Raw genomic sequence first — 25,340 nt, 5'->3', positions numbered from 1 at the left:
TAGGTCACCATTCTGGTGTTGAGAACGTTTGGTGTTGGGAAATCCTGACCAGCTAAGCACCTCGTGCCCGATTTCCTCTTAAGTGTTGGAATGAGTCAGTAGAGATCAGTTTGAGTGGTCTAGGCTAAGCTGCTAGCAAACTCGTCGCTCTCCTCTGGTTCCTGTGGTCGTGTGTTCATCGCTCCATCTGCAATGGTTCAACATAAGTCATTAAACTACTGCATTAAAAACACACAATATCTAAACACAGATTAAGAAGTTAACTAAATATAAGGCGTTAGTCTATCAGCGCAAGTGCAACATTTCCAACAATATGGACAAATATCAAATATATTGAATATGCATTACCAGCCTTTGTTAAATGTCCTGCTGTTCAAACAACACTATTCCACTGGACGGTGTGTTACGTCGTGGTATGGTTACTAATCCAAGTCCAGATCTGCTCTGGAACCTGTATCCGTTTGCCAGACACTTCAGATTTTACTCAGCGTTTGGTTTTATGTGAAGAAGGGATGTGTTTTCTGCCTATTTATAATATTCTTATATTTGTTAGAGTTAATGAACGGACATTCGGTGAAATTTTTTTGAACGATGGGGAAAATCGCCTTTAACGCAACATTATAATCACAGAGCATTTTTTTAACGTTCCTCCCATTTATGTGCTCGATAGACGTTATATATCCGTTATATCCTGGGAAAGGCTCCAGGCTCCACGCGACCCTGTGTGGTTGGGATTAGTGGTACAGGAAATGGATGGATGGACGTATAGAACCGCGTAGTTCAAAGAAGCGCTGCTAGAACGGTTTTGATGTTCTAGGTCTATGATGGAAGACTGTTACCGTGCACGCCGAGACTGGCTGTCTTATGTTGCATCCGTCAAAAGGGCGGATAGCTTTCAGAATTTTTCAGCGAATACTTAGAAAAATCTGGTAAACAACAGGAAATTCTTCGATTACGCAACCCATGTGTATTCGCTGTTTGTGTTTACATTTTGTGTGTTATGAAATATCCACAAGACGAGTTAGTTCCTGTTTTGACTTACGTTATTAAAAAAAAAAAACAAAAAAAAAAACAGTTGCTCCTTCAGCAAACTCTCAAAGTTACTAAGTCAAAAATTCAGCTTGTTGTTTTACTGAGAAACTGGAACACGTAAACTCCTCTGTCCTGAACACTTTCTCGTGCTGTGGGAATTTTACAGAGCACCGTGACTCCTTCCCTTTGACCTACACTTACTGTTCGTTGCACATATCTTGTATTCGTTGTCTAAGCACCTATTGTCTGTCTTTTGACTACCGTCATTGTCCATCATCTTGCACCCGAGAAGTAACTCGATAGTGTTTCCTCATACTGTACAACCCTTGTATTAGTATAATGCCAAAAAAAAGTTGAATTGTTACATAAACGTCTCCTAACAACAACAAAAAAAACTATACTACATCGACAATTGTCGATAGTTTATTAAAATGACACATCTGTTTATTATTTGTCTTAGATTACGTGGAGCATCCGCCATACATGTCCCTGTGTACGAGCGGTTACTATAGAAACAATATCGTGTTAATATAAACGAGCGCATTAACGTAAACCTGTTGTTTGTGTTACAGCCGGGACTATTGTCCGAGCCGCGCCTTCTGACCAATTGGATGCGAGAATTTCGGCTGCGCTGTGGTATAAGAGAGAAACAATGCGCAGAAAAGGTCAATGTCAGCTCAGTGTTTCAGCCTGTAGCTCTGCTGTAGTAGCACTAGTGCTCTCTCTAGCATCGGTTTGATTAGATTAACACATTTATAGTAATGAATGGAACCTTGACATAAAATGTGAGAGGTGAATTAGACATAAAAATAAAAAGCACTGCAGAGTCACATCTGGAGTAAAAGGGGCTTAAATCGCAAACCTGAGGTACCGGATTTGTATCTGTTGGCTTTTAATGGCTTTAAGCAGACTAAAAGAAACTTTCCGGGGGTTTTCATTGTACTAAGAATTATAGGAATGTATACTGTTCTAAATAGTAAAATACTGTATGCAGTTGGCTATTTTGACAAATGCTATACACTACCAGTCAAAAGTTTGGAGACACTTGACTGAAATGTTTCTCATGATCTTAAATTTAAATATTTATTTTTTTATTTTTATTTTTTTAAACGGACGACTCGGAGCAAAATATTCCGAAAAGCAGCCGATAAGTGTCCAGCGTAGGTGGGAACTCCTTTAATACTGTTTAAAAAGCATCTCAGGCAAATTCCTCAAGAAATAGGTCGAGAAAATGTCAAGAATAAATTTCTGGAAATTCTAGGCGAAAAGGGTGTCTACATTGAAGATGCTTTTATTAAATTATTTTGGATAAATTCCCATAGTTCCATTTGTGTTAGTCCAGAGTTTTGATGACTTTATTATTATTATTATTATTATTATTATTATAAAATGTGGGGGGGGGGATAATAAAGAATGAGTGTGTCTAAACTTTTGACCGGTAGTGTATGTTTACACCTGACCATCACACCCATATTTGGTTCTTCCCCAAACTCTTGCTACAAAGTTTGAAGATACCGAATGTACATACATACCGAATGTATTTGTATGCTGTAGCATTACAATTTCCATTCACTGGAACAAAGAGGCCCAAACCTGTTCCAGCATGACAACGCCCCTGTGCACAAAGTGAAGTCCATGAACACATGGCTTGCCAAGATTGGAGTGGAAGAACTCGAGAGTCCTGCACGGAGCCCTGACCTCAACCCCACCTGACAACTTTGGGATGAACTGGAATGCCGACTGCACTCCAGGTATCAGTGCCTGATCTCACTAATGCTTTTTTTGGATGAATGAATACAAATCCCCACAGCCACGCTCTAAAACCTAGTGGAAAGCCTTCCCAGAAGAGTGGAGCGTATTATAACAGCAAAGGAGGAATACATCTGGAATGAGATGTTCAACAAGCACATATTTGTGCACAAATGTTTGGCAATATAGTGCACTATATAACATACAGTGGCATGTCCTAGCCGGCCTAGATTGTCCGATTTGACAAATCATGACAATTTAGTGGCGATTTTTATTTATTTAATTCTTTTAAACCAACCAAACAATGATCTGCTTTACTTTGTCGTGGTACCCTGGAAAGAAGGGTAGTCAATACGGCGATGGATATAAAAACAAAATGTTTCATCACAGATTTACTACCATAACATTCCATAACACAGAGTCCAGTAGAAAAGCACGATACCAAATGACAAGAAATGTTCAGCACAGTGCAGTCTGTATGGTTTGTATCCAAGTCATCCCTTAGATAAGCTCCACAGATTAAAACAGATGCATGTCCAAGGACAAACCGGTCAGATTTTAAAGTTCCCGTTTGTGCTTCATATCCATCAGAACACAACACTGACGTTCCTACGCTCCAGGATGATGACTATAGGGCGTTAGAGTTATAACTTGCTCAATGAGTATGACGGAACACTCGAGACACTGTGAAATAATCGTCCTCCGTGACATTACTCATGATGTTATTTGGAACAGCGGGTTCAAGACAGCGGTGGAATCCTCACCTGACAGGATTAGTCCTGTTATTAGGGCCAGGGGAGGCGTAACCGAGTATCGGGTGAAAAAAATGACACATCTGACCAATTTTTTAGTGTTTAGGGGGCTTATATTGAACTCTAAACAGTGTAAACTGGGAATCTCTTTCTGTCTTGAAGCGATATTTTCTGCAAGCCATCCATTTAGGAAAAATAACATCTCAAAAGTAAAGAATGCAAATGATATCATGCATGTCTTATATACAAGTTAGGCTTCCCTCTGCATGTGTTTTTAGGACCTGTAGTCACACTTCACCTGCATGACTTACTTGATGCACCGCCTGAAGAGAAGAGGTCTGATGTCAGGATTCGACCTTCCTCGTAAAGTGCCATTTTCTCAACTAAGCGCTGTCTGAATGGATTAATAATAACTCGGTCATCTGCAAAGACATGAGAAGGAAATCCGAGCATGAGCACAGAGCAGAGGTGTCCACGTCATTGCTAACAAGAAAAGCCCAGCAGGAAGAGAGAGAGAGAGAGAAAATTTCACCACAAAAACCCTAATATATACACTACATGGCCAAAATTTTGTGGACACCTGACCATCACGCTCATACGTGGTTCTTCCCCAAGCTGTTGCCACAAAGTTGGACGCACACAATTATATTTTGTATGTTGTAGCATTACAAGTTCCCTTCACTGGAACGAAGAGACACAAACCTGTTCCAGCATGACAATGCACAAAGCGAAGTCCATGAAGACACGGTCTGTCAAGGTTAGTGTAGAACTCGAGTGTCCTGCACAGAGCCCTACCCTCAATCCCACTGAACACTTTTGGGATGAAGTGCACCCCAGACTTCCTCACCAAACATCAGTACCTGACCTCACTAATGCTCTTGTAGCTGAATGAACACAAACCTCCACAGCTACACCCCAAAATCTAGTGGGAAGCCTTCCCAGAAGAGTGTGGAACCACCTGGAACGTGCACATAAGGGTGTGATGGTCAGGTGTTCACATACATTTGGCCATAAAGGGCGTGTTGGTGGACGAGACAATAGCCAAAACTGGTTGTGCTCTCAGGGTGGGATGGATGGCATACTCTCACTCACTAGCCAATTGCAGGCTTCTGTGAGGTTACGTATGTGGAAGGGGGCAGGTAGCGTTATTCCTGTGAGTGTATAACCCTGTGACGCAGCACAAGCAGCAGTTCGAATAGCATGGTGGTTGGAACATGTCTCCACCCTCCCCTTGGTAGCTGTTGTATGATCGAGGAGGGCTAGCTAGAAATAAGAATTCGTAAATACTATAGCTAAACTATAGATGTTGACGGTTTCTGTCACAATGGGATTATTCATTCATTCATTATCATACATTCTGTAAACAATCATTAATGTACGATTCCTGACCAAAAAGACGTTCTGAAAAAAAAAGAGAAGAAAAAAAAAAAAAAAAAAACAGCCCTTTTTTTCCCTTTACTGTGGTTTGGAAAAACAAACCCCTGACCTGTTGGTTCAATGACCCCCCCCCCCCGTGAACCCTATGGACTTCGCCCGCTTCAATTCAGCTGATTTGAGAGCTGAGCCATTACATACTCGGATGTAGAATTTAACCAAAATAACAACTTCTAGACACGTATTTGGACGGTGACAATTTTTTCGTATTTTTGCCTCTGTACAGCACCAAGATGGATTTGAAACGAAGCAATTGAGATGTGATTGAAGTGTAGACTTTCAGCTTTAATTCCAAGGCGTTTAATAAATTATTGTTAACCTAATGTTAACTCGGTATTTGATGTCGTCTGTGGGTTCCAGATTTCAGGCAGTATTAAAAATAATCCTAACGTTTATGATTATCTTAGTTTGTCCAATTACTTTTGAGCCTATGAAAATGGAGGGACCAAAAAATAAATAAAAATGTAAATGTAATAAATGGCTGTAATTCCTAAACGGTTAATGCAATATTTTTGTTAAACCCTTTGAATTAAAGCTGAAAGTCTACACTTCGATCCCATTTTGATTGCTTCATTTAAACTCCATCGTGTTGGTGTACAGACCCCAAATTACGAACATTGTGTCACTGTCCAAATACTTACGGACCTGACTGTATTTCTAGAAAATGAACAGTCGCGTGATATTGTGGCATACGTGCATATAAAAGAGGCGGTATACCCTGTAGCCGTCGTTATAACATCTGGATATGGTACTAAAAAAGGAGTAGCAGCAGGCTTAATAAACAAACAAACAAACAAATAAATAAATAAATAGTCAGCATCTGCCTGCAAGAATCCCAGAGCTCTCTATCCTGAAACGATCAAACCACTACACATCTGATAAATAATATCAAAATAAAGAACTTCATTTGCGGTTGCACATGCAATCGGAAGAATTACTTGTCAAGGTGCCGTGTAAACAGGGTTATAGATTCACTCGTGGTGATGATTTGCGGTTTTTCGATACTCTGAATGGCTGTTATGGCAATAAAATGATCCCCTGCTCCATCGATCCAACGTCATCGCTTCCTCAATTTAATTTCAGCACGTTCCTGGTGCCAAAAAGAGAACCGTTTTTACCCCTGCCTAATTTAGTAGCTAAAAATTCTCACTTTAAAACACTGAAATGGCCTTAAAGGAGAAATCCACCCAGAACAGCCTGGATGTCAATATTTATAATTAATTTGAGGCATTTAATGGCATCCAAGGTTTATTTTATAATGAAATGTTTTTAGTTTAAACTTCTTTCATTAGCATATTGGTCTGTTTTCATTTTAACGGTTTCCTACATTACCCACAATGCCATTGGACTACCGCTGAGAGTGGTTTTATGGCGCGTTCAAGAAAGATCGTATTCTTTGAGTTTTGGGCGTGTCGGTAATATGTACTTCCCAGGAGGGCACGGACACACTGTTAGCCCTTGCTTCATCTCTATTTAAGCAAAGTGATGCAGCGGCGCTTTAGTCCTTTAGTCCGTCCTCCTTATTTGCTCACTCGGAAAATGTCACCTTTCATGCTAATACCGCCGTCGTCGACGTCGTCATCACGCTCGTCATCTTGTTTGATCGCTAACTAGCCGCTAAGTAGCCCGGTCTCCGTTGTAACTCAATGCAACTGAGTTGTGTAGCTGCAATGCATTCTGGATCTCTGAATACAACTTAGGTTCTCTCGAGGAATAACAAAAATACAGCAGCCAGAATCTCTAATGTTTCAGGGTGGACCTTTCCTTTAAGAATGAACAATTTGCTTTGGGTAAACTGTCCTAGAGGAATATTGATCTCTTGAGTGCCCAGGGTTTGTTTTGGTTTTTCACAAAGAGAAATAAAGACTTTTACCTGAGGCGACACTCGAAGGATTCGGTGGAACTCCCGAGAAGCTGCTTGACTGCGTGTTCTTGATATGGCCGTTTCCCTCAGGCCACAGCTGAGACGTGTTTCCCTGTGCTGTGCACGCTGGCACGAGATACTGCGAATAGCCTTGACTCTCATCCGATTCACACGGCACACGAGAGGAGGAATAGCGACTGTCCCACGATTCTTCTCTCCTTCTTGACTCAGGGAGATCTGAGCAAGTGACTGCGGAAGGGGGGCGTGGGAAGCTGTGGTTGTGCGAGCACCAGAAAGTGTTCTCCTGAGGGCCGAGCTTTGAGAACTGATGAGAGAGAGAGTCCACAGACTTATCGGAGCGCAGAGGCATCGGGCAAGACAGATGAGGAGGAGGAGGAGAAGGAGACGTTCTGACCGTGACCGTTCCGTTTAAAGCCTCCAGGCCTGTATGCACATGCAGGAGAGTATTGAAGACCTGGAAGGGGAGATAAAACAGATCAAATAGCAAACTTTGTATTAAAGACAATATCAACTGCAAATGTTATGATTTATTCAAATGAATTTATATGTCTGTTATCGATAATCTAATAATTTGCATATGTAGCTGTAAACAGTTCAAAATACTTATTTATAAAAAAACACTTTATTTATTTAATTAAGTTTGCATAATGACTTTTATGGTTGTAAATGTGACATAAACATTTGTTTTCTTGCATAGAAATGACTTAAAAAAAGGTAAATCAAACATAAAACAAACATCACACCACTACGGCCGGTGCGATGGCCAAAATGGCCGTTTTGTCCCACCTCAGTCATCGGAGGCCTTTTCTTTCTCCGGCGGTCTAAACAGCGACACGCCAACTGAGCGATTTCTTTCGACCTGTGAGGGCCAGGCGTTCCGTCCGTCATCAGCCACGGATCCAGATGCTTCTTCCAGATGTTCTCCGCCGCCTGTGAATTGGAGAGCTCTCGAGTGTCCTTACTTCTGCTGCAACTTTTCCCATCGTCCTCCAGTTCCGACACCAGGTCTTTCTGCACAAAAAACATTTTCTTTGGGTTTTGTCCTGCGAGCGAGAGCTGGAGTATGTTGTGAGTGTAAAGCTGGTGTACTTTCTCACCAGGTAAACATTCTTTGACTGGCTGCTGGTTTCTAAAGCTCTTCGGCCCGTCAGCACCTCCAGCAACACCTGAGGGGAACGTTTTAACGTTTTACCTGCTTATATGTGAAACACATCGACGATTCGGCATGCGATCTGATCATACCGGCAGTTTATTATGAGTTACTAATGATTCGTGAGCACTAATCTCAGACGCGGCGGCTCGTACCACTCCAAAGCTGTAAACGTCGATCTCCATGCCCAGCTGGCCATCTTTCAGGTACTCATCGGGCAGGTACGCCAGGGTGCCGCGCACCGTAGAGGTTTGAGCCACGCTGCTCGTCTTCCCTGGTGTTCTGCTGGGGTTACGACACAACCGCGCCAGGCCAAAATCGCTCAGCTTCGGGTCCAGATGTTCCCCTAAGAGAATGTTGGAACTGGGGCGAGGAGGAGGGATAACGGTTGCAAAATGTTTTTCTTTAATTAAACAGTTATAATGTCATGGCAACAAATGTCACGGACTTTACTTTCTGTGCTGTTGTTTAGTCTCCCTTTATATAGATATCTATATATCTATGGTCAACCGATAGTGGATTTTACAGATAACTAAGTTGGGCAGAACCTGCCGATAAAGGAATAATCAACCGATAATTATAAAAACTAATACTGAATGAAAACATAACACTCAAAGTAAAATACTGCTGAACAGTATTACAAAAATAAACAGTACTGACTGCACCATGAAAATGTCCTGTACGTTTTTAAATGAAATAAACATATAAATATTAATGCATTGCTTATTAATAAATATTAAAGTAAATAAAAGGTAGACATCCAAACTAAACCAAAAAGTAACACGCCAAATAACAAATAAAAATAGACACATCCAAAATGAATGAAAAAACACTTCAAATAACACAACAAAATTTGTCAGCGTTAGTTTTTATTTCGCCTCTAGAGGCCGCTCTCGTACTGTATAAAGACAGCAGACCCGGGGTCTTTATCTATCTATCTGCTTACTCATTCATTCACATATTTATTTATTCATTTGTTTTACTTCTTCAATTTATATCATGCATTTCTAATACCCAAGGCCACTATATAACGTATGTAATAAAATATTTTTTAAAAATCCCCAAATAAAAAAATAAATAAAATAAAAGAAAGAAAATATGTTATGGAGTAGAAACAAAATAATTTTGCGTGAAGAGACAGAAGTTTTGAGGAACTTTTTCGGCACTGCGTTAAAGACGACACTGAATTGCCTGAACATTAAAATCAAGATACTAAAACAAAAACAAACCTGCCGTACCTTTTGACGTCTCCGTGGATGAGTGCGGGAGAGCAGGAATGAAGGTACTGAATAGCTTTCGCCGACCCCAACACCACTTTAACACGCTGTGACCAGGAGAGGGCAGAGCCACTCTGAAAGACACGAACAAACCCAGAACATCAGCTTGGGAAGGAGCCGAATAATTATCCCTTGTAAAGATACATCGAAGTGATGACTTTCCAGAGCCGTGTAAAGCGTACAGACTTCTGTGCATACGCAGCACCTGCTACCCAAATCCTACTCTTAAAGCGCATAAATCGAGACTTTTATTTTTTTTGTAAATGGCCAAATGTAATTTATTCAGTTATTCACTGGAGAGATCAATCGAATTATATTCCATCAATCCATGGCGAAATCATCATATCCTGGCTTTGAACATCATAAAACTGTGTGATCTTAGTTTCAGACTAATGATTTTAAACGAATTGTATAATATCTGTATAATATCGCTGTACAGCATCACTAATCACTAATGAATTAGTCTATTAAAAGTTACTCCAGCTCTTCAAAGCAGCTGACCCACAATATTACACTGTTAGCGATTACTCTAAGGATCCTTTCACACTATTTATACGCCAACTCTAACTAGCCTAGCTTGCTCTCTAGTGCCGATTTATTATTGAGCATCAGCAATAAGAGATGAAATAAAGACTGGTGATGAAAAGACTGGTGGTTTGCTTTCACTGTAGCTTTGGAGGAACAAAAACCAAGAGATTTTGAGCTGCTTGTGTGTGAGATGTGACTGTATGCAGCCCCAGTTGATCTGGGATGTCACGTCACATTGCTCATCAGTGAACTTCTCAAAAATAACCAAGCTGTTATTTTTAGTTACATCGCAACATCGGAACATTTCGATGCGATATACAGTTCCTCATATATGCTCACTAATAAAGTCTTTCCTCAGCCATGTCGGGTGTTCTGACTTTTGCACCACACAACTTAAGTCCTCAACATGACTCTGCACTTTTCTAAAGAGTTGAACTTTCTGCTTTGGAAGTTTCGTTGTGAGTAGGCCTGTATGACATCACCGAAGAACTGGATCTGGTTCAAGGCAGATATCTACTGACAAAAAATTTCATTAGCATGGAAGTCCCAGTGCAAAACAACAAGGGTGGGGGGGATAAAATTTAATGATATTTAATGATAAAAAATTATATTTATTATAAATGACGATATTAAAATAGCGCCAATCAACATTCAAATCTTTTTTGGCCACGAGTCACATCAGCATACAAATGAAAAATTCCAGTGAAAATGCAAACGCCGAAAGTCACAGGATTCATAATATATCTCCTAATCGAACTAAATGGAAATGTTGTAAAAATATTTTTCTTCTGTAAAAATGTATATAATGAGTAAATAGTGCACACTTTGGGTGCGTCTCAATCAGCGTCCTAATTCAGCAGTCAGGCCACTGATCAGGGAGTCGGCCATTTTAAGGGCTTTCTCAATCGCAAAATCCTTCCGTTCGCGCTCTTAAAAAAATTAATAAATAAAAACACGATGCACCACAAAAACCAGGGTGTGTCAATGCTCACTATGTTTCCCGACTAGAAACGACGTCATGTTTTCAACTCTCGGCCAACTTCGCCTACAAATGCAAGTAGCTCGTAATCTTTGTTGTAGCTCTCGAATGATTACTTACGTTTAACTTTATTTGACCTTCTATATACATATACAGTTATATATACACACAGTTTGTTTAATTTTAAGTTTTTAAATTGTTATTTAAATGCACTAGCTTGATCGATCCTGCTTGACATATTATGACAGAAATGCATGTGATTAAGCTAACAAATTTATATGATAAAAACACTTTTTTTTTTTTTGAAAAAAAAAAGTACGTAGAAAAGTACGTTTTAAGTACGTAGGAAAAAAAAAAAAGTTTTCGCCAGAAATTGAGTTAGCGGTGTCCCAACGTGTAGTGATCCAGGGTCCTTATGTACACGATATACTGATTCACAACTCAGGGAGCTTATTGAGACGCACCCTTAACAAGTCTAAAACGTCAAAACAGTATATAAACGCGATAATGATTCGAATCAGTACAACATAATGTAATAAAGTACGGTGAGCTAGTTAGCTAGTTAAGTGCGATAACACGGACACAAAAATGAGCATATACATGTTCCTGTGTAGGGAACGAGTCAGCCGTAGTCATTTTCCCTTTCGGAAAGAGACTCACATTATGGTAGCAGCGCACAGTGTTTGCGTCCTTAACAAAAAAAAAAAAAATTTTAAAAAATAAAAATTGCTTTTCAAGATTTCATGAAATGTTTAACCCTCCCATTGCTTCGTGTTCCCCGAGGGTAACAAAAACATTATTTAAATATGATCGTGAGTAAACATAATTGTAAAACCTTTACGATCATATAAACGATTTGTTATGGGCATTCGTGTGAAAGTTATACAGGCCGGTTCTTTGAACCGTCGGGTCGGACGGCTCTCTCACCACAAGCGAGTCGCTCCAGAGATCGTTTGCTATCGTATCGGGCCGAGACCACCTGAACTGTTTCTGTGTGGATCCGAGCACGACTGGCACGTTCGCATACGTCTAAACGAAAGGATCCAAGGGAGAAAAACGCACCAGGGTCCGAAACAAACGGTCTAAACGAGCCAGGTGTGAAAACACGCTCCTGAGTAGTAAATGACGATGTGTGTGGTGCAGCAGGTGGTGTGATTCAGAACAGTATATATATATATATATATATATAACGTGCTATAGCTACAGAATTGACGTGTATCGCACCATGGTGAGTAAGCGAGTAAGGTTTTTCCCTCCAGTCACTGGTTGTTGAACAAGAAAAAAAAATTATCTAAATTTTGAAGTAGCTTGACGACTCAAGCTTCCTGAGCCCATTTTGTCCGCCGTGCAACTACAAATAATTGACATGTACACTTCTTGTCGGGGCTACTTATTTCTCCATCTTGATCAATCATCAGGTTCAAACCTGAATTTCTTTAACCACAATACGATATAAACTGTAAATAAGAGCACGTCAGCAGGACAGACAATTTCCACTGAAGACGGTGATTTACCTCACAGTGCAGCCGGTCCTCCAGAGAACCGCTGGGCATGTACACGTAAATAAGGCAGTATGCTCCACCTTCCACACTGTAACCAACCAAGTCCATTATGTTTGGATGTCGATACCTAAAATAAATAAATAAAATAAATCAGGCCTTAGTGGAGCTTTCATGTTGAAAGACAAGTAGGAACCAAAGTGCAAAAGTGCAAAGCAAGGGGGGAAAAAGAAAAAGGGAAAAAAAAAAGGTTGCAAAGTGTGAAAGCCCCAACGACCCAAACTGAGAGTCAAGCAAAAAGTAACTGACCACAACAAGGGAGGTGGATAGGCAGAAGACTTTCATTTTTTTTTCTTTTTTCTGGATCCGGCCCATGTGGTCTGTACAAGGAAAATTTCAGATGGGAAAGTCCCTCTGTCACTGTGTGTTCGTTGACACAGATATAAAGTCTCTCTCTCTCTTTTTTTTTTTTTAAATCTGTGGCCAATGCCACCTAAAGGAGTGTGAAAGGAAGAGAGAGGGGAAAAAAAAAGAAAGTGCTAGATGAACGAAGCCGCTGCCAAAGCAAGCATGAAAGAGAAAGAGACAGCTTCTTACTGTGAGAGTCTTTCCACCTCAGTCTTAAAACTTTCCTTCACCACACTCCAGCCCATATGGGAATCCTGCTGAAGACATTAAGAGTGTCTCATTAATGGACAAGACACGTGGCACCATCCAAACGACACACTGCTGAAAACAAAAAGCTTACCAAAAAAAATTAATTATAAAAAGGCCACAGCTGCTGCTGAATTCTTGATTTTGATTGGTCAAAAGGTGTTGATTATTTTCTGTAACAGCAGCTCTAACGATATTTACGGCTTCTAATGCATTTCTAGAGTAATGACTTACACAGGGACTTGTTGGGACGCTCCGAATAATTGGATTAATTTAATGAATTTAATAATAATTTAATACATTTTTTAAAAAAAGTTCTGTGAGGAGATGTCTCTTTATGGAAGGAGTTTCCAGCATCAGTAACACTTAGAGAACTTAAAAGGTACAGCTTTATCTCTGACAGAAAAGTCTTCAGGACTTTCTCACATGAAAAGAGCAACAAAAAAGAGCCAAGTTCTTTCAAGGATGTTCCACAACCTTGAATACAACCATAAACTGATAAAAAGTCATTGTAGCTTCGAAAATCCATCCATCCATCCATCTTCTATACCTCTTTCAGGGTCACGGGGAACCTGGAGCCTATCCCAGGGAGCATTGGGCACAAGGCGGGGTACACCCTGGACAGGGTGCCAATCCATCGCAGGGCACAAGCACATACACACTCGCACACCCATTCATACACTACGGACACTTTGGACACGCCAATCAGCCTACCATGCATGTCTTTGGACTGGGGGAGGAAACCGGAGTACCTGGAGGAAACCCCCGCAGCACTGGGAGAACATGCAAACTCCGCATACGCAGGGCCACGGTGGGAATCGAACCCCCGACCCTGGAGGTGTGAGGCGAACGTGCTAACCACTAAGCCACCGTGCGCCCCAGCTCAGAAATTAATCACCTTTCTGTTTCGTGTCGAGCTACATCATGCCGTCCCGTCGTTAATTATTTTCCTAGAACAGCACACCTCCGAGTGTTTTATTCCATACTTATCTACTCGTTCGTTTGTCCGTCCACTTGCCTCTTTGAGCCTCTTTACCGCAAAGTCTGTGTTCCTCATGGAGGCGCGGTACACGTGGCCGAAACCTCCCTCTCCGATCTGCCTGGCTGCGGAGAAATTGTCCGTACCTCGCTGCACTTCGTTGAACGGCCAGCACATGACGCCCGTGAACGGCGGCGACTGAACTGCACAGCTATCGCAAGAACGCTGCAAATAGAATTATAACAAAAGGCTATAATTATATATCAAAGGAAAACACCAGCTCTTGAAGGTGAAGTTGAATCCAGCAAGCTCTAAATTCAAAATAATAGTTTTTTTTCCCCTCCCTTGGCTGATTTTGTTCCTACAGAACTAAATTTGTGCCAAAAGTATTGAACGTAACTTTTAAAGAAACGAACAAAAATATACAACAAGAAAGAAGAAAAAGTCTGAAACTGAAAACAGTGAACTCAGGGGCGAAAATTTAACATGATCTTTAAATGGTTTGTGCCAGAATGGCGAACGTAAACAAAAACTCTGGCAGCGCATTCATAAACCGTGATTAGCGAAAAGGAAGCTTCGAAAACTGTTACCAAAGAACGCTGTTCATTTAAAGACATTGTTCGATTTTTGCCACCGAGTTCACTGTTTTCAGTTTCGGAGTGTTTTTTTCCCCCTCGCTCTCATTGTATATTTTTCGTTTCTTGAAAAGTTACGTTTTGGCACCAATTTAATTCCACAAATTCCCACCCAGCAGTTAGGCAAAATCTCCCCAGAAGCTCATGATTGGCTAGAGAAAGAGCGTGTAATTCCACACCTCCCACCCATTTTGGGAGCACAGCCCATTTTGCTCTGTTGGACCTCTGGGCAGGGACGTGGCAACGTCAGAACACAAACTTACGATCGCCGGCTCAACCAATCACATCGCACGAGGCTGTGATGATGCCGGAGCCTCCGCGATAACAATAGCGAGCGTGCTAAATATCATAACGTGTCATAATACGATGGATTAGCAGCACATGCCTAGTGTCAGGGCAAACTGAATATATTTACCTCTTCTTTTTTACTTTCTTTTAAAACGGTTGATGGTGGACAGGGACATGTCCTGGTCAGATCAGGGGGTGGAGGTCCAGTTCCAGTTTTGGGTAGCAGCTTGCTCTCTAAGGACACAAACAAAAACAGAACGCTGCAGTGGGCTATAAAAAAAATAATAAAATTAAAAGAAACACCACCACTCGAGCACCAAACAAACAGGTGGGATTATAATGGAGGAAATCGTTTATGTTGTAAATTGAGGTCATAGGAAACGTAGCTATTGTTACATCCTGACTGAAGAGTCTGTAACTACTGTGAAAAACACAGTGCTTGCATTGTGGGGGGTTTTTTGGACTCAAAGGTAGTGCTGTTTTTTCTTTTTGCTATGAATTACAAAGCAAAGACAAGACAGCGACCGTCTGCATTAAAAATAATGCAAATAACGAAAATTATAGCTATACAACAACTTTAACTGAAATAAAGTCAAATAATTTCTTGCATTTATATAGCAAGAGAGCCTAAAATGGGACTAAACTAGAATACACCAGAAGGTGGGTTTAGAGGTGATACACAGGTTGAAAAAAAAAGAAGAATAATATAAATTAATACACATAAAGACTCAATGATGTGAAAAAATATCACAACACTGATGTTGTATATATGATATATATACAAAAAAGAAACTTAAATAGTTTGTTCAATGGTAGTTGTATTGAACACTGAAAAGGTTCAAATAATAATCTGCAGTCACATTTTTCCATCCATCCACCTTCTATACCGCTTATCCTACAGGGTCGCGGGGAACCTGGAGCCTATCCCAGGGAACATTGGGCACAAGGCGGGGTACATCCTGGATACGGTGCCAATCCATCGCAGGACACAATCACATACACATTCACACACCCATTCATACACTACGGACACTTTGGACACGCCAATCAGCCTACCATGCATGTCTTTGGAGTGGGGGAGGAAACCCCCGAGGCATGGGGAAAACATGCAAACACAGGGCAGCGGTGGGAATCCCCCAACCCTGGAGCTGTGAGGCGAACGTGCTAACCACGAAGCTACCGTACGCTCGCAATCACATTTTTGAAAAAGATTTTACAATTTTAAGTCCAAAATGTTACGTTTGAAATCAGCAGTCTCTGATGAGTTCGAAACTGTTATACAATAAAAAAATAATGTTCTTATCAGATCGTGAACGCAATGATAAAACAGAAAAGTGTATTGCAACATAATTTATCACGATATCGATACTGTATCAGCCCTTTGTGCCTGACAGATGACGTACATGAGTGAGGAGTTACCTAGAGTGGAGAGGGCGCGGGTGACGTCTTTAGAGGGGGTAAATAATGATGAGGAGGGTGAACTGCTGCGGGTGAGGCTCGGTGGTGGCAGGGAGCTGGGGGAGGTTGGGCTCAGCTGTGGAATACGCCGCCCTATATACACACACAGAGAGAGAGAGAGAGAAATGAATCGGAAAACCACTGGAAAACCTTTTATATTTTTTCAATTGTATGCAATCCGGTCAAGTAACAAAGTTCAATTAAATCATTCTAACCGATCGCATTGCACAGATCTGACATCAGTGATTCTCCCAGTTATGTTTACGTGCCCAGACAATAATCAATAGAGAGAGGGCAGCCATCTTTCCCAGTCAGAGCGCAGATGCTCTCAGACTCCCAGACAGGTACGCCTGGAGCAACGTCAGGAATCGAACTAGCAAAGCAAAACATTCCTAGCGGCGACCATCTTCGATCATGTTCGACATAATAAAAGCATCAGTGTTGTAAAATCGAACAGTGCTCGTTTTGGACGTGCAAAGATCTAACACAACGTTAGCGGTGCAAATCTTCTACAAGGAAATGTTAACTATAAACGACAGCTGAAATGACGGCGCTGAAACGAATAACGAAAGGTTTCTCGAAACACTAATTCGATCTACAAGTATGTATGTATATATATATATATATATATAAATTTTTTATTCCTTTCATGGCTAACATAGTCCGAGATTAGTCCAAAAAAGCACAGCTATTACGGAGAGATCGAGTCTGAGGTACCTGCCAGCAAATATACATTAATGGCTTGTTTCTTCTGAATGTGATACACGCATTACATAACTATTACATCTTTAAACAATCAAACTAATAAGGCACACCTGGGCGGGCAAGAAGCAGTCACATGTTCCAGTATTTTTGATCACTTGAAAAAAAAAAATGGGTGGGCTCAAACAAAACGGTGCCATGTTTTAAGTTGTTTAAGACCTAGAGATGTAGATGTTTATCTCAAACCCAAATGTCTGCAACGTATAAAACGATAGATTTGGCCTTGCTGTTCCAATACTTTCGGAGAGGAGTGTATAGGGATGTAGTGAAAGTTATGCATAGTACACAAAGTTTCCAGAGAAACAGGACATCTTGGGCAAAAGTGAGAGAGAGAGAGAGAAAAAAAATTACAGAGCCAATATAGAGCCAATCCACCTACATAGATAGATAGACAGTTCTTTATTGACCACTGGAGGAAATTGATTTGTCACAGCAGCAGGTGGTGGGAGGAAACCAGAAAACCCAGAGAAAACCCACACAGGATTTCTCACAGGGAGAACATGTGGAACATCACCCCTACTCACATTTAAGAATGATATCTCGAGGTCTGAACAGCTCCAAATCTTGCAGGACGGTTATGAGGTCTCCGACCGTCCCGTTCCTGCACCCCCATTTGTGTATTAGTGTTTCCGTCCGTCTGCCGCTCTGCTCCAAGAGCCGAAGCTCTGTCTGGTCACATATTACTTGGGAAGCTGGATCGTTAAAAACAACGAGGGGGGGGGGGGGGGGGGGTTAGGGAAAAAACATTCACTTTGTTGACTCAGGAAATGTTGTGATATCATTATGAATCACTCACTCAGGGAAAAGCTCTGACTTACTCTTTTATGACTTTTATTTATTTATTTTAAACTCTCCATAATCTAACCATGACCTACTAACCTGAGGGTTAACGTCGTAAAAATCTCAGCTTCGTAAGAGGTTTGGATATTAAATGACTCAGACAGTGAGGGGGAAAAACTGACTGATACAATAATGTACAGTAATAAACACGTGGAAGGGAGATGGGAAGAAAGCATAAGAAGAAATGTATACATCAAGGCAAACCATAAACAAATTTAAAATGAAGCAGTAATAGATACAAATATATAAATAATTTTTTACACACTTTAATAGATACCACAATCTGTATTCAAGTGACTGAGAGTCAGTGTCTCAGGTTCACAGGTGGTACTGACTCTATGTTACTGAAAACCGGTGCTGTGAGGCAATGTGAAGCAACTTGCCAGGAGATTTCGTTTCACGTGTGTGGCGAACTAAAAAAAAAAAAAACCTGGTTGAATCCTTTAAAGTCCCAATCAGACCGAATTAATGACTTGGAGAGAAATGAGCATATTAAACAGATTATTATAGTATACAAATATTATATATAGTATATATAGATAAGGAATTCATTCATGCATTTATTTATTCATCTTCTGTAAGTGGTTTATCTTAGTCAGGGATGTAAATGGTAAATGGTCTGTACTTATATAGTGCTTTTTCACCCATTCACACACACAAACACACCAATGTTAGCAGAGCTGCCATGCAAGGCGCTAGCTTGCCATCGAGAGCAACTTGGGGTTCATTGTCTTGCCCAAGGACACTTCGGGATGTGGAGTAACGTGGGCCGGGAATCGAACTGTCAACCCTACGATTAGTGGACGACCCGATCTACCACCTGAGCCACAGCCACCCATTGTGGTGGATCTCCAGAGCCTACCCCTGGGCACGATGCAGGAATGCACCCCGGATGGGAACCATACACACAGGTTCACACACTAGGGGCATTTTAGCGTCACCAATCCACTTACCGGAATGCTTTTGGGGGGTCAAAGGAAACCAGAGAACTTAGTGAAAACCGACATAGACACGGGGAGAACGTAAGAAACTCCACAAAGATAGTAAACCCGAGCTCAGGGAAGAACTCTGGAGTGGCCGCCCACGACCAAAAACATGGTGCGTTTTCACGATGGCGTTCGATAAACTGCCGTCCATCCAGGGTGTATTCACACCTCATGCCCAGGGTTCCTAGGATAGACTCCGGATCCACCATGACCCTGACCAGGACAAAGCACCATCTGACAATGAATAAACGAATGAATTTGGCAAAATCTCACCAACATCTTTTCATCTCTCTCTCTAGCACTTTAAAAACGTCAATATTTTCCGTTTCAGCACTCGTGAACGCTGTCTTCCTGATCCCACTGACTCCTAACAGTTTCCTTGAGAGTTTGAGACGATTTAAACAGCTCGTGCTTTAACAACGAACGTTAAAAACGCCCCGGGTAAAATAATCCAAGACCGCCAAGGTCGATAAAGACTCTGTTACATCCTGTGGGTTTTCTTTTCACACTTGCTCAACTTAAAACCAAAAACAACAACTGGCCAAGTTTAAAAACGCACAACGATAAAAGTATAGATGACGTGTCTGAGAAGCGACATTTCCCGGGGTTTCGGGTAAATTATCGAGCTCCTTATAACACACATAGGAAATAATCACTCTTTACAACTATGGTGAGCAGAAAAGCATTTCAGGATGCCCAAGATGTGTAGATGTGCTACAACGGCATCAGGTTTCACTCCTGTCAACCTAGAATCTGAAGCTACAGTCGTCAAAGCCTCACCGAAACCAGACAGCTGAAGGTCAGGAACACAAAACACCATGACCTCAGATTTCTGTCCTCGGCCGAAAGGAGTGGACCGCGACGTGCCCATCAACCTACAGTTGTAGCCCATCGGCGTTCTGGCCAGGTGTGCGCTCTGAGGTGCTTTTCTTCTCATTTGGGTTACCATAGACATCCTGTTCACGTGAACGAATCCACAGTAGCCGTTCTTCTCCGACAACTGCCGACAGAACCGACACTCACTGGAGGTTTCTTTTCTTTGTCGTCCCCCCCGCCCCAGCTTTCCGTCTAGAGCGTTTTTGTGTGAAAATTCCCAGCAGATCATCAGTCAGTCACCGAGTTTGACTCACATTCCCACACTCATTCTGATCTGATGCTGGACGTGAACATTAACTGAAGCGCTTCACCTGTACGGATTGATTTTTAATTCCTCGAGCTGCATATGTGCACGGGTACCCGAGTGAGCAGGGGTACGGGTGTTCCTATTAAACTGACCGATGTGTATGTAATATGTCATGGGTTTTCAACACCATTAAACTGAACACTGGATTCAGTGCAGGTCCTAATGTTCCACTAAAGATACAGCAGGGTACATAAACTGATGCACTTCTCTAGGCAGCATGGAGTCATTTGGGATGCAGCCACGCACTCAGTGAAATGAACCTAAATCCTTCAGGACGAAGTCTTCCTTAGTCTCAACTATCTTCTCGAATGTTCTCTACATCTGTTAATTTAGCATTCTCTGACAGCTAGCTATGTCGGCTAAACGTGTATACACTCAGCTGACATCACTGAGTCAGTCAGGTAAATATTTGTTTAGCTAGCTATCGACGTGTTGCTGTTTTTTTTTTGTTTGTTTTTTGCCAGGATTTATTAATTCACAACAACATGTTCACTCGCTACCCATGAAAACTATTTGTTTATTTATTCCTTTTAAAAGCTAAACACGTCAGCTGGTAATGCTAGCTAGCAACCAAGCTGAGCGTTACACAGACAACTTTCACTCGAGTTGAGGAAGTCAACCGACTACCGTGACTAAACTATTCAATAAGCTGTGGTGGTGTTGGGTTTTTTGTTTTTTGTTTGTTTGTTTTGTTTTGAGGGAGTAGGGGTGTAGTATTAGAAGTAAATAAATAAATAAAGTTAGCCAAACCATTTGAGACGAACAATACAAATCAATAATAATAATAATAATAATAATAATAATAAAAGCCTCTTACCAAATCTCTGCCAGTCTGAATACGGGAGTGAATCCATAACACGGGTGAATTCATGAACAACAGCGGCGGGTAAATTGTAAAGATATTCGCTATTAAAAGTCGAATTTGACATGTCTAAGCAAAAGATTTCCTAGCTGAAAGAGTTTAAGAGCTTGTAGAAAGCGGTTCCTGGTACCTGAACAGAACGAATAACTTACTAAACCCAATCATTTAGCGCCGTAGAAGGGGAGAAAGCGCGCGCGCGCACACACGCACACAGCAACAGGCTGAAGGAAAAATGACTGAGTAAGCCCAGTCTCGACTCCGACTTGTGTGACGAAGCGGCTAAACATTTCACTTTTTACAAGGTTTGAGGCCTCTAGTCGGTGTTCCCGTGTCATGTTTGACAAGTATTTTCCCCCTCAGCTATACATAGGTATATAGCGAGCCTGTTTGCACTTCCCCTTTCTTCACATAATATAAAGAAAAAAAAGGACATGCTGTCTTCACTCTTCATAAGAACTGATTTGTCAATGAGACCGGTTCTATCCATCACTATTACCAAACCAGACATTTCAATACTGCTGTCTGTAGGAAGAAGAAAAAATAACTCTTCAGTAGGTGTTAAAACCAGAGTGATATCAACTCGGGACTGCCAGCATTTTCAGAGGGAAAGTAGATAATACATGCTTGGAAGAAAAGAAAGAAAGAAAAAAAAAAATCACAATATGGCTAGAAGTCCCCAGATGACGCCACAAATGAATATGCATAACCAATGAATAAATTTGCATATCAAAATGTGTTACAACAAGAAGGAAGATATTCTAGAAAAAAAAATTAATAATAATAATAATAAGTTGAACTCGACGTCAGTGTATAGTCCTTTTTGTCACTGAAAATATATTTCGAACAGTAAGGAAGTTAGAGTTGAAGAAAGACTATTTAAGATATTTGAACGTTTCTGGGGTGTGTGGTGGTTTAGTGGTTAACACGTTCGCCTCACACCGCCAGGGTTGGGGGTTCGATTCCTGCCACTGTGCTGTGTGTGTGTGTGTGGAGTTTGCTGCAGGGGAGCACCTCCGGGTACAAAGATTACCAATCTTTTTGCCAATCAGCCTACAAAGGTAGGCTGATTGGCGTGTCTGTAGTGTGTGTATGCGCAAGGGCATAACCATGGTATGGACGGTGGGGTGGGGTCCGACGAACTCGGCAGGAGGATATGCAAGTGAATGTAACGTTAATGGCCAAAAACTGGAACTGACGTTAGTCTAGCCTACTTCGTGGGTGTGCAAATATCAAAAGTTAATTGACATTTTTAAGAACAAACCAAGCCATGGTATGATGCCTTCTATACTAAGCTAAGGTCACCTACTGTTTAGGTATCTAGTTACTTACTGTCTGAAAAAAAGCTCATATGCTCTGCTGCACTTTTCTACACTTGGCTGCTGTCTCCACTTCTTACATACTGAGCTGCTAAAACATATCAACGAACTTGCGTTGAGTATGGGCGCAACCGAGGGTACAATTGGAGGGGGGGCACACACCTGTTTTCCTTAATAAACAGAAATATATTAAAACGGAATAGACATAAATAAATAGAATAGATGAAGAAAAGACAGATCCGTTGACAGGGTCCATTAAATGGGGACATATAGAAAATATTTTGTACTGTATATTGGGGGGGACAGATCGGTATTGCCTCAACATTGAGGGGGACACGACCCCACCAAAGAATGCGTGATTATGCCCATGTGTATGTGTATGTGATTGTGCCCTGCGATGGATTGGCACCCCGTCCAAGGTGTACCCCACCTTGTGCACGATGTTCCCTGGGATAGGTTTGACCCTCTGGGATAAGTGGTATAGAAGATGGATGGATGGATGGATGGATAGAGTAGGCGAATTGGGACGCAGCACAGGCCATGACCTGAACCCTGTTTGGATCCGTTCCAAAATCCTACAAACATTCAAACTACAAAAGACAGCGCGATGACGGACTGACTGACAGCCTGTAGTAAGTGTAGTTAAGGTTTCAATATAATGAACTGCTCGAATTCACACTTCTTTTAATAGAGCTGGTGTTGATTACAATAATTATACCACTGCACATTTGAATTCTCGAATCAGAAGGTGTTGATTAATTTTCTGTTACAGCACGGACCTGAATATTTACAACCGTAACATAAATAATAGGTTTATCGTCCTAAAACAACTAACAACATAATCTAATTTAAGCAAGTAAGAAAAGGTCAGCAAGTTTAGCAGGGATTAGTTCCTGTTATCACTTACAATATAGCAGCTAGTCATTCCCTCACTATTCTCTCTTTTCTCTCTCTCTCTCTCGAAGTGAATAAGACACAAAAACGCACTGAGAAACCACAACGTGAAAACTCCACTGCCCTGAAGAGTCGAGTCTGGCGGACATCTTGTAACACTAAAGGCAACTATGAACTGTTAAAAAACACAACGTGTCAATCGTTAATAAATGAAAAATGTATCACTTACGCTATAGCGGCTATAAACGATTAATCCCTCATTGCTGACGCTGGAGACTCCTTAAAATAAGGCTTCACCGTTTCAATGACGACACATTTTTTTTAATCCAGTTTTATTATACGGCTTAGATTAGTCTACATAGAGCGTCTGCCATACAAGTCCCTGTGAAGTCCCTGTGTTACTCTAGAAAAACAAACATATTAGAACGAGCGCATTGATATAAACGTATTTGTTTGAATTAGAGCTGGAAATTAGAGCTGGTTTTTGCACTATAACAATTTTATTGCCTCGACACGATATGATACTGCTACAACATCCAGTGACGTTTACTATCTATAGTATCAACTAATACAACAAAAGAGAGATAGCGAATGAAATATGTCGTTTATATTTCATTTACACAATACTATACTTTCATTTTAAAAGAGCGATTTATTTCTGCCAAAGCAGGATTTCAGTCCACATTTTAACAGCCAAGCTTTTGTTTGAAATGGGAATTATTCCTGGCCGAGCAGGGGCTTCTTCTGCCCTGTCTGGGGCTTCACATCATTGTACTGCAGGGGTCTGCAGCTGGATACAAACTGCAAACAGTTACGTTTATCTAATGTTTACTTAAAAACTGGCGTACGTTGGGGTTTGTTTGTTTTGGTTTTTTTTAAGAGCGAGCTACTCCTTTAAGACAACGAGTGTAGAAGAAAAACTACATCCTGACACATCTATACCAGGTGCTTCAGTAACACAAATGCATAAAGTGCATTGAGAAGAAACATAATATAATCACTGTACAGTAAATGTAGATTACAGAGCAATCTAACTCAAAGTGCACAAAGTTAACGCAATTCAATATATAGATCCTTAAGCATGCATTTAGCTTTTATTGAATAATCTGAACTGCAGCTTCCAGACTGATGAACTGGATGTTCAGAAAACCATCAGGACGATCGTTCGCTGAGTCAGATGTGTTAGACATAGAAACATAAACATGGCGGCCCTGCTGGACTGGGATTAAACTTTATCCACCGTTAATTCGTCAAAGAATATTTAAGCTGCTTTAACAATAAATTCTGCAGGTTTACGAGAGAGGTTGGAGTGGAAAGCTGTGGTCGTTTTAATCATATTTTGATATGATCATATTTCTCCTGTCCGTCGTATCAATTAACAAAAGAATTGATGGAATTAAACTAAAAGCTGTAGAGCTGTCAGAATGTTAGAGATAGTTAAGGTCTTTTAATTAACATATTAATGTGTCAATGAAATTTGCAGGATGTCGTTTTTCTCCGTAAACACACATTCTGGTGCTTTTTCAATCCTCCCTTGTACTCCAGCAACCTCTTACCCAGTTTTCAGCTTGATAAAACTTCCACAACGGCAAAACTGTAGAACGTTGGCTGAAGTCTGTGGTCTGTGGTACTTCACGGAGTCTCTTGGTGTCCATGGTGGCCATGACAATGCTGTTTTGTCTTATAAGAAGGGGGTCCGAAACATTTTGCTGCCAGGGACCCCTTTAACTTTGAAAAGAAAATAATAATAATAATAATAAAATTCATATAGAATAAATTAGATTTATTTGATATAACATTCAAATATTAGGCTCATTATTTAAATAAGTATATTGATATTTTGGCGAACCTTCCGCTCACAGAACACATATTTATATTTTATATATATAATAACTTTGCTAATGATGGCTTATGATTTCCAACACTACAACAAAACGTAAAAAAAAAAATAAAATAAAAAATCACAGGCCCCAATTTGAGAACCTGGTCTTATAGTATCTATAATATTATATACAACTTGCTTAATAGTGGATGTGCATTGATTGTGCAACCGCAATCAGATGTTATTCAATGAATTTCGGTAAATATGGGAAATTATTCAATTTGTCATAACAAACACCAAGTCTTAAGTTTAACCTTAGTTCATGTGATTTATGTAAATTGTTACGAATTTGCAAGTGTCATACCATTAGAGGTAG

At 40.8% G+C, this 25,340-nt stretch overlaps 1 protein-coding gene across 4 annotated transcripts; it reads right to left on the bottom strand.

Annotated features, from left to right (window-relative positions):
- irak1 (interleukin-1 receptor-associated kinase 1) lies at positions 1–22,038 on the bottom strand. 4 transcript variants are annotated; one of them, XM_053625717.1, is made up of 14 exons: positions 20,888–22,038; positions 17,586–17,753; positions 16,261–16,392; positions 14,969–15,075; positions 13,958–14,143; positions 12,883–12,947; positions 12,301–12,415; positions 9,232–9,353; positions 8,158–8,365; positions 7,950–8,018; positions 7,639–7,863; positions 6,841–7,306; positions 3,845–3,955; positions 1–187 (listed from the first exon to the last, which is right to left on the bottom strand). In XM_053625717.1, exons 1-14 carry the CDS (start codon positions 20,997–20,999, stop codon positions 120–122), a joined length of 2,154 nt encoding a protein of 717 aa, XP_053481692.1. In that variant the 5' UTR covers positions 21,000–22,038; the 3' UTR covers positions 1–119. The 4 variants fall into 4 exon arrangements, with proteins under 4 accessions (XP_053481692.1, XP_053481693.1, XP_053481694.1 ...); XM_053625718.1 differs by having other exon boundaries at positions 9,241–9,353; XM_053625719.1 differs by lacking the exon at positions 3,845–3,955.
- Between the last annotated feature and the right edge of the window lie 3,302 nt (positions 22,039–25,340).

The sequence above is a fragment of the Ictalurus furcatus genome, chromosome 5 (genome assembly GCF_023375685.1).
Source record: "Ictalurus furcatus strain D&B chromosome 5, Billie_1.0, whole genome shotgun sequence".
NCBI classification, from domain to species: domain Eukaryota; kingdom Metazoa; phylum Chordata; class Actinopteri; order Siluriformes; family Ictaluridae; genus Ictalurus; species Ictalurus furcatus.
The sequence above is the reverse complement of the archived record's forward strand: the minus strand, read 5'-3'. Positions and strand labels throughout refer to the sequence as shown.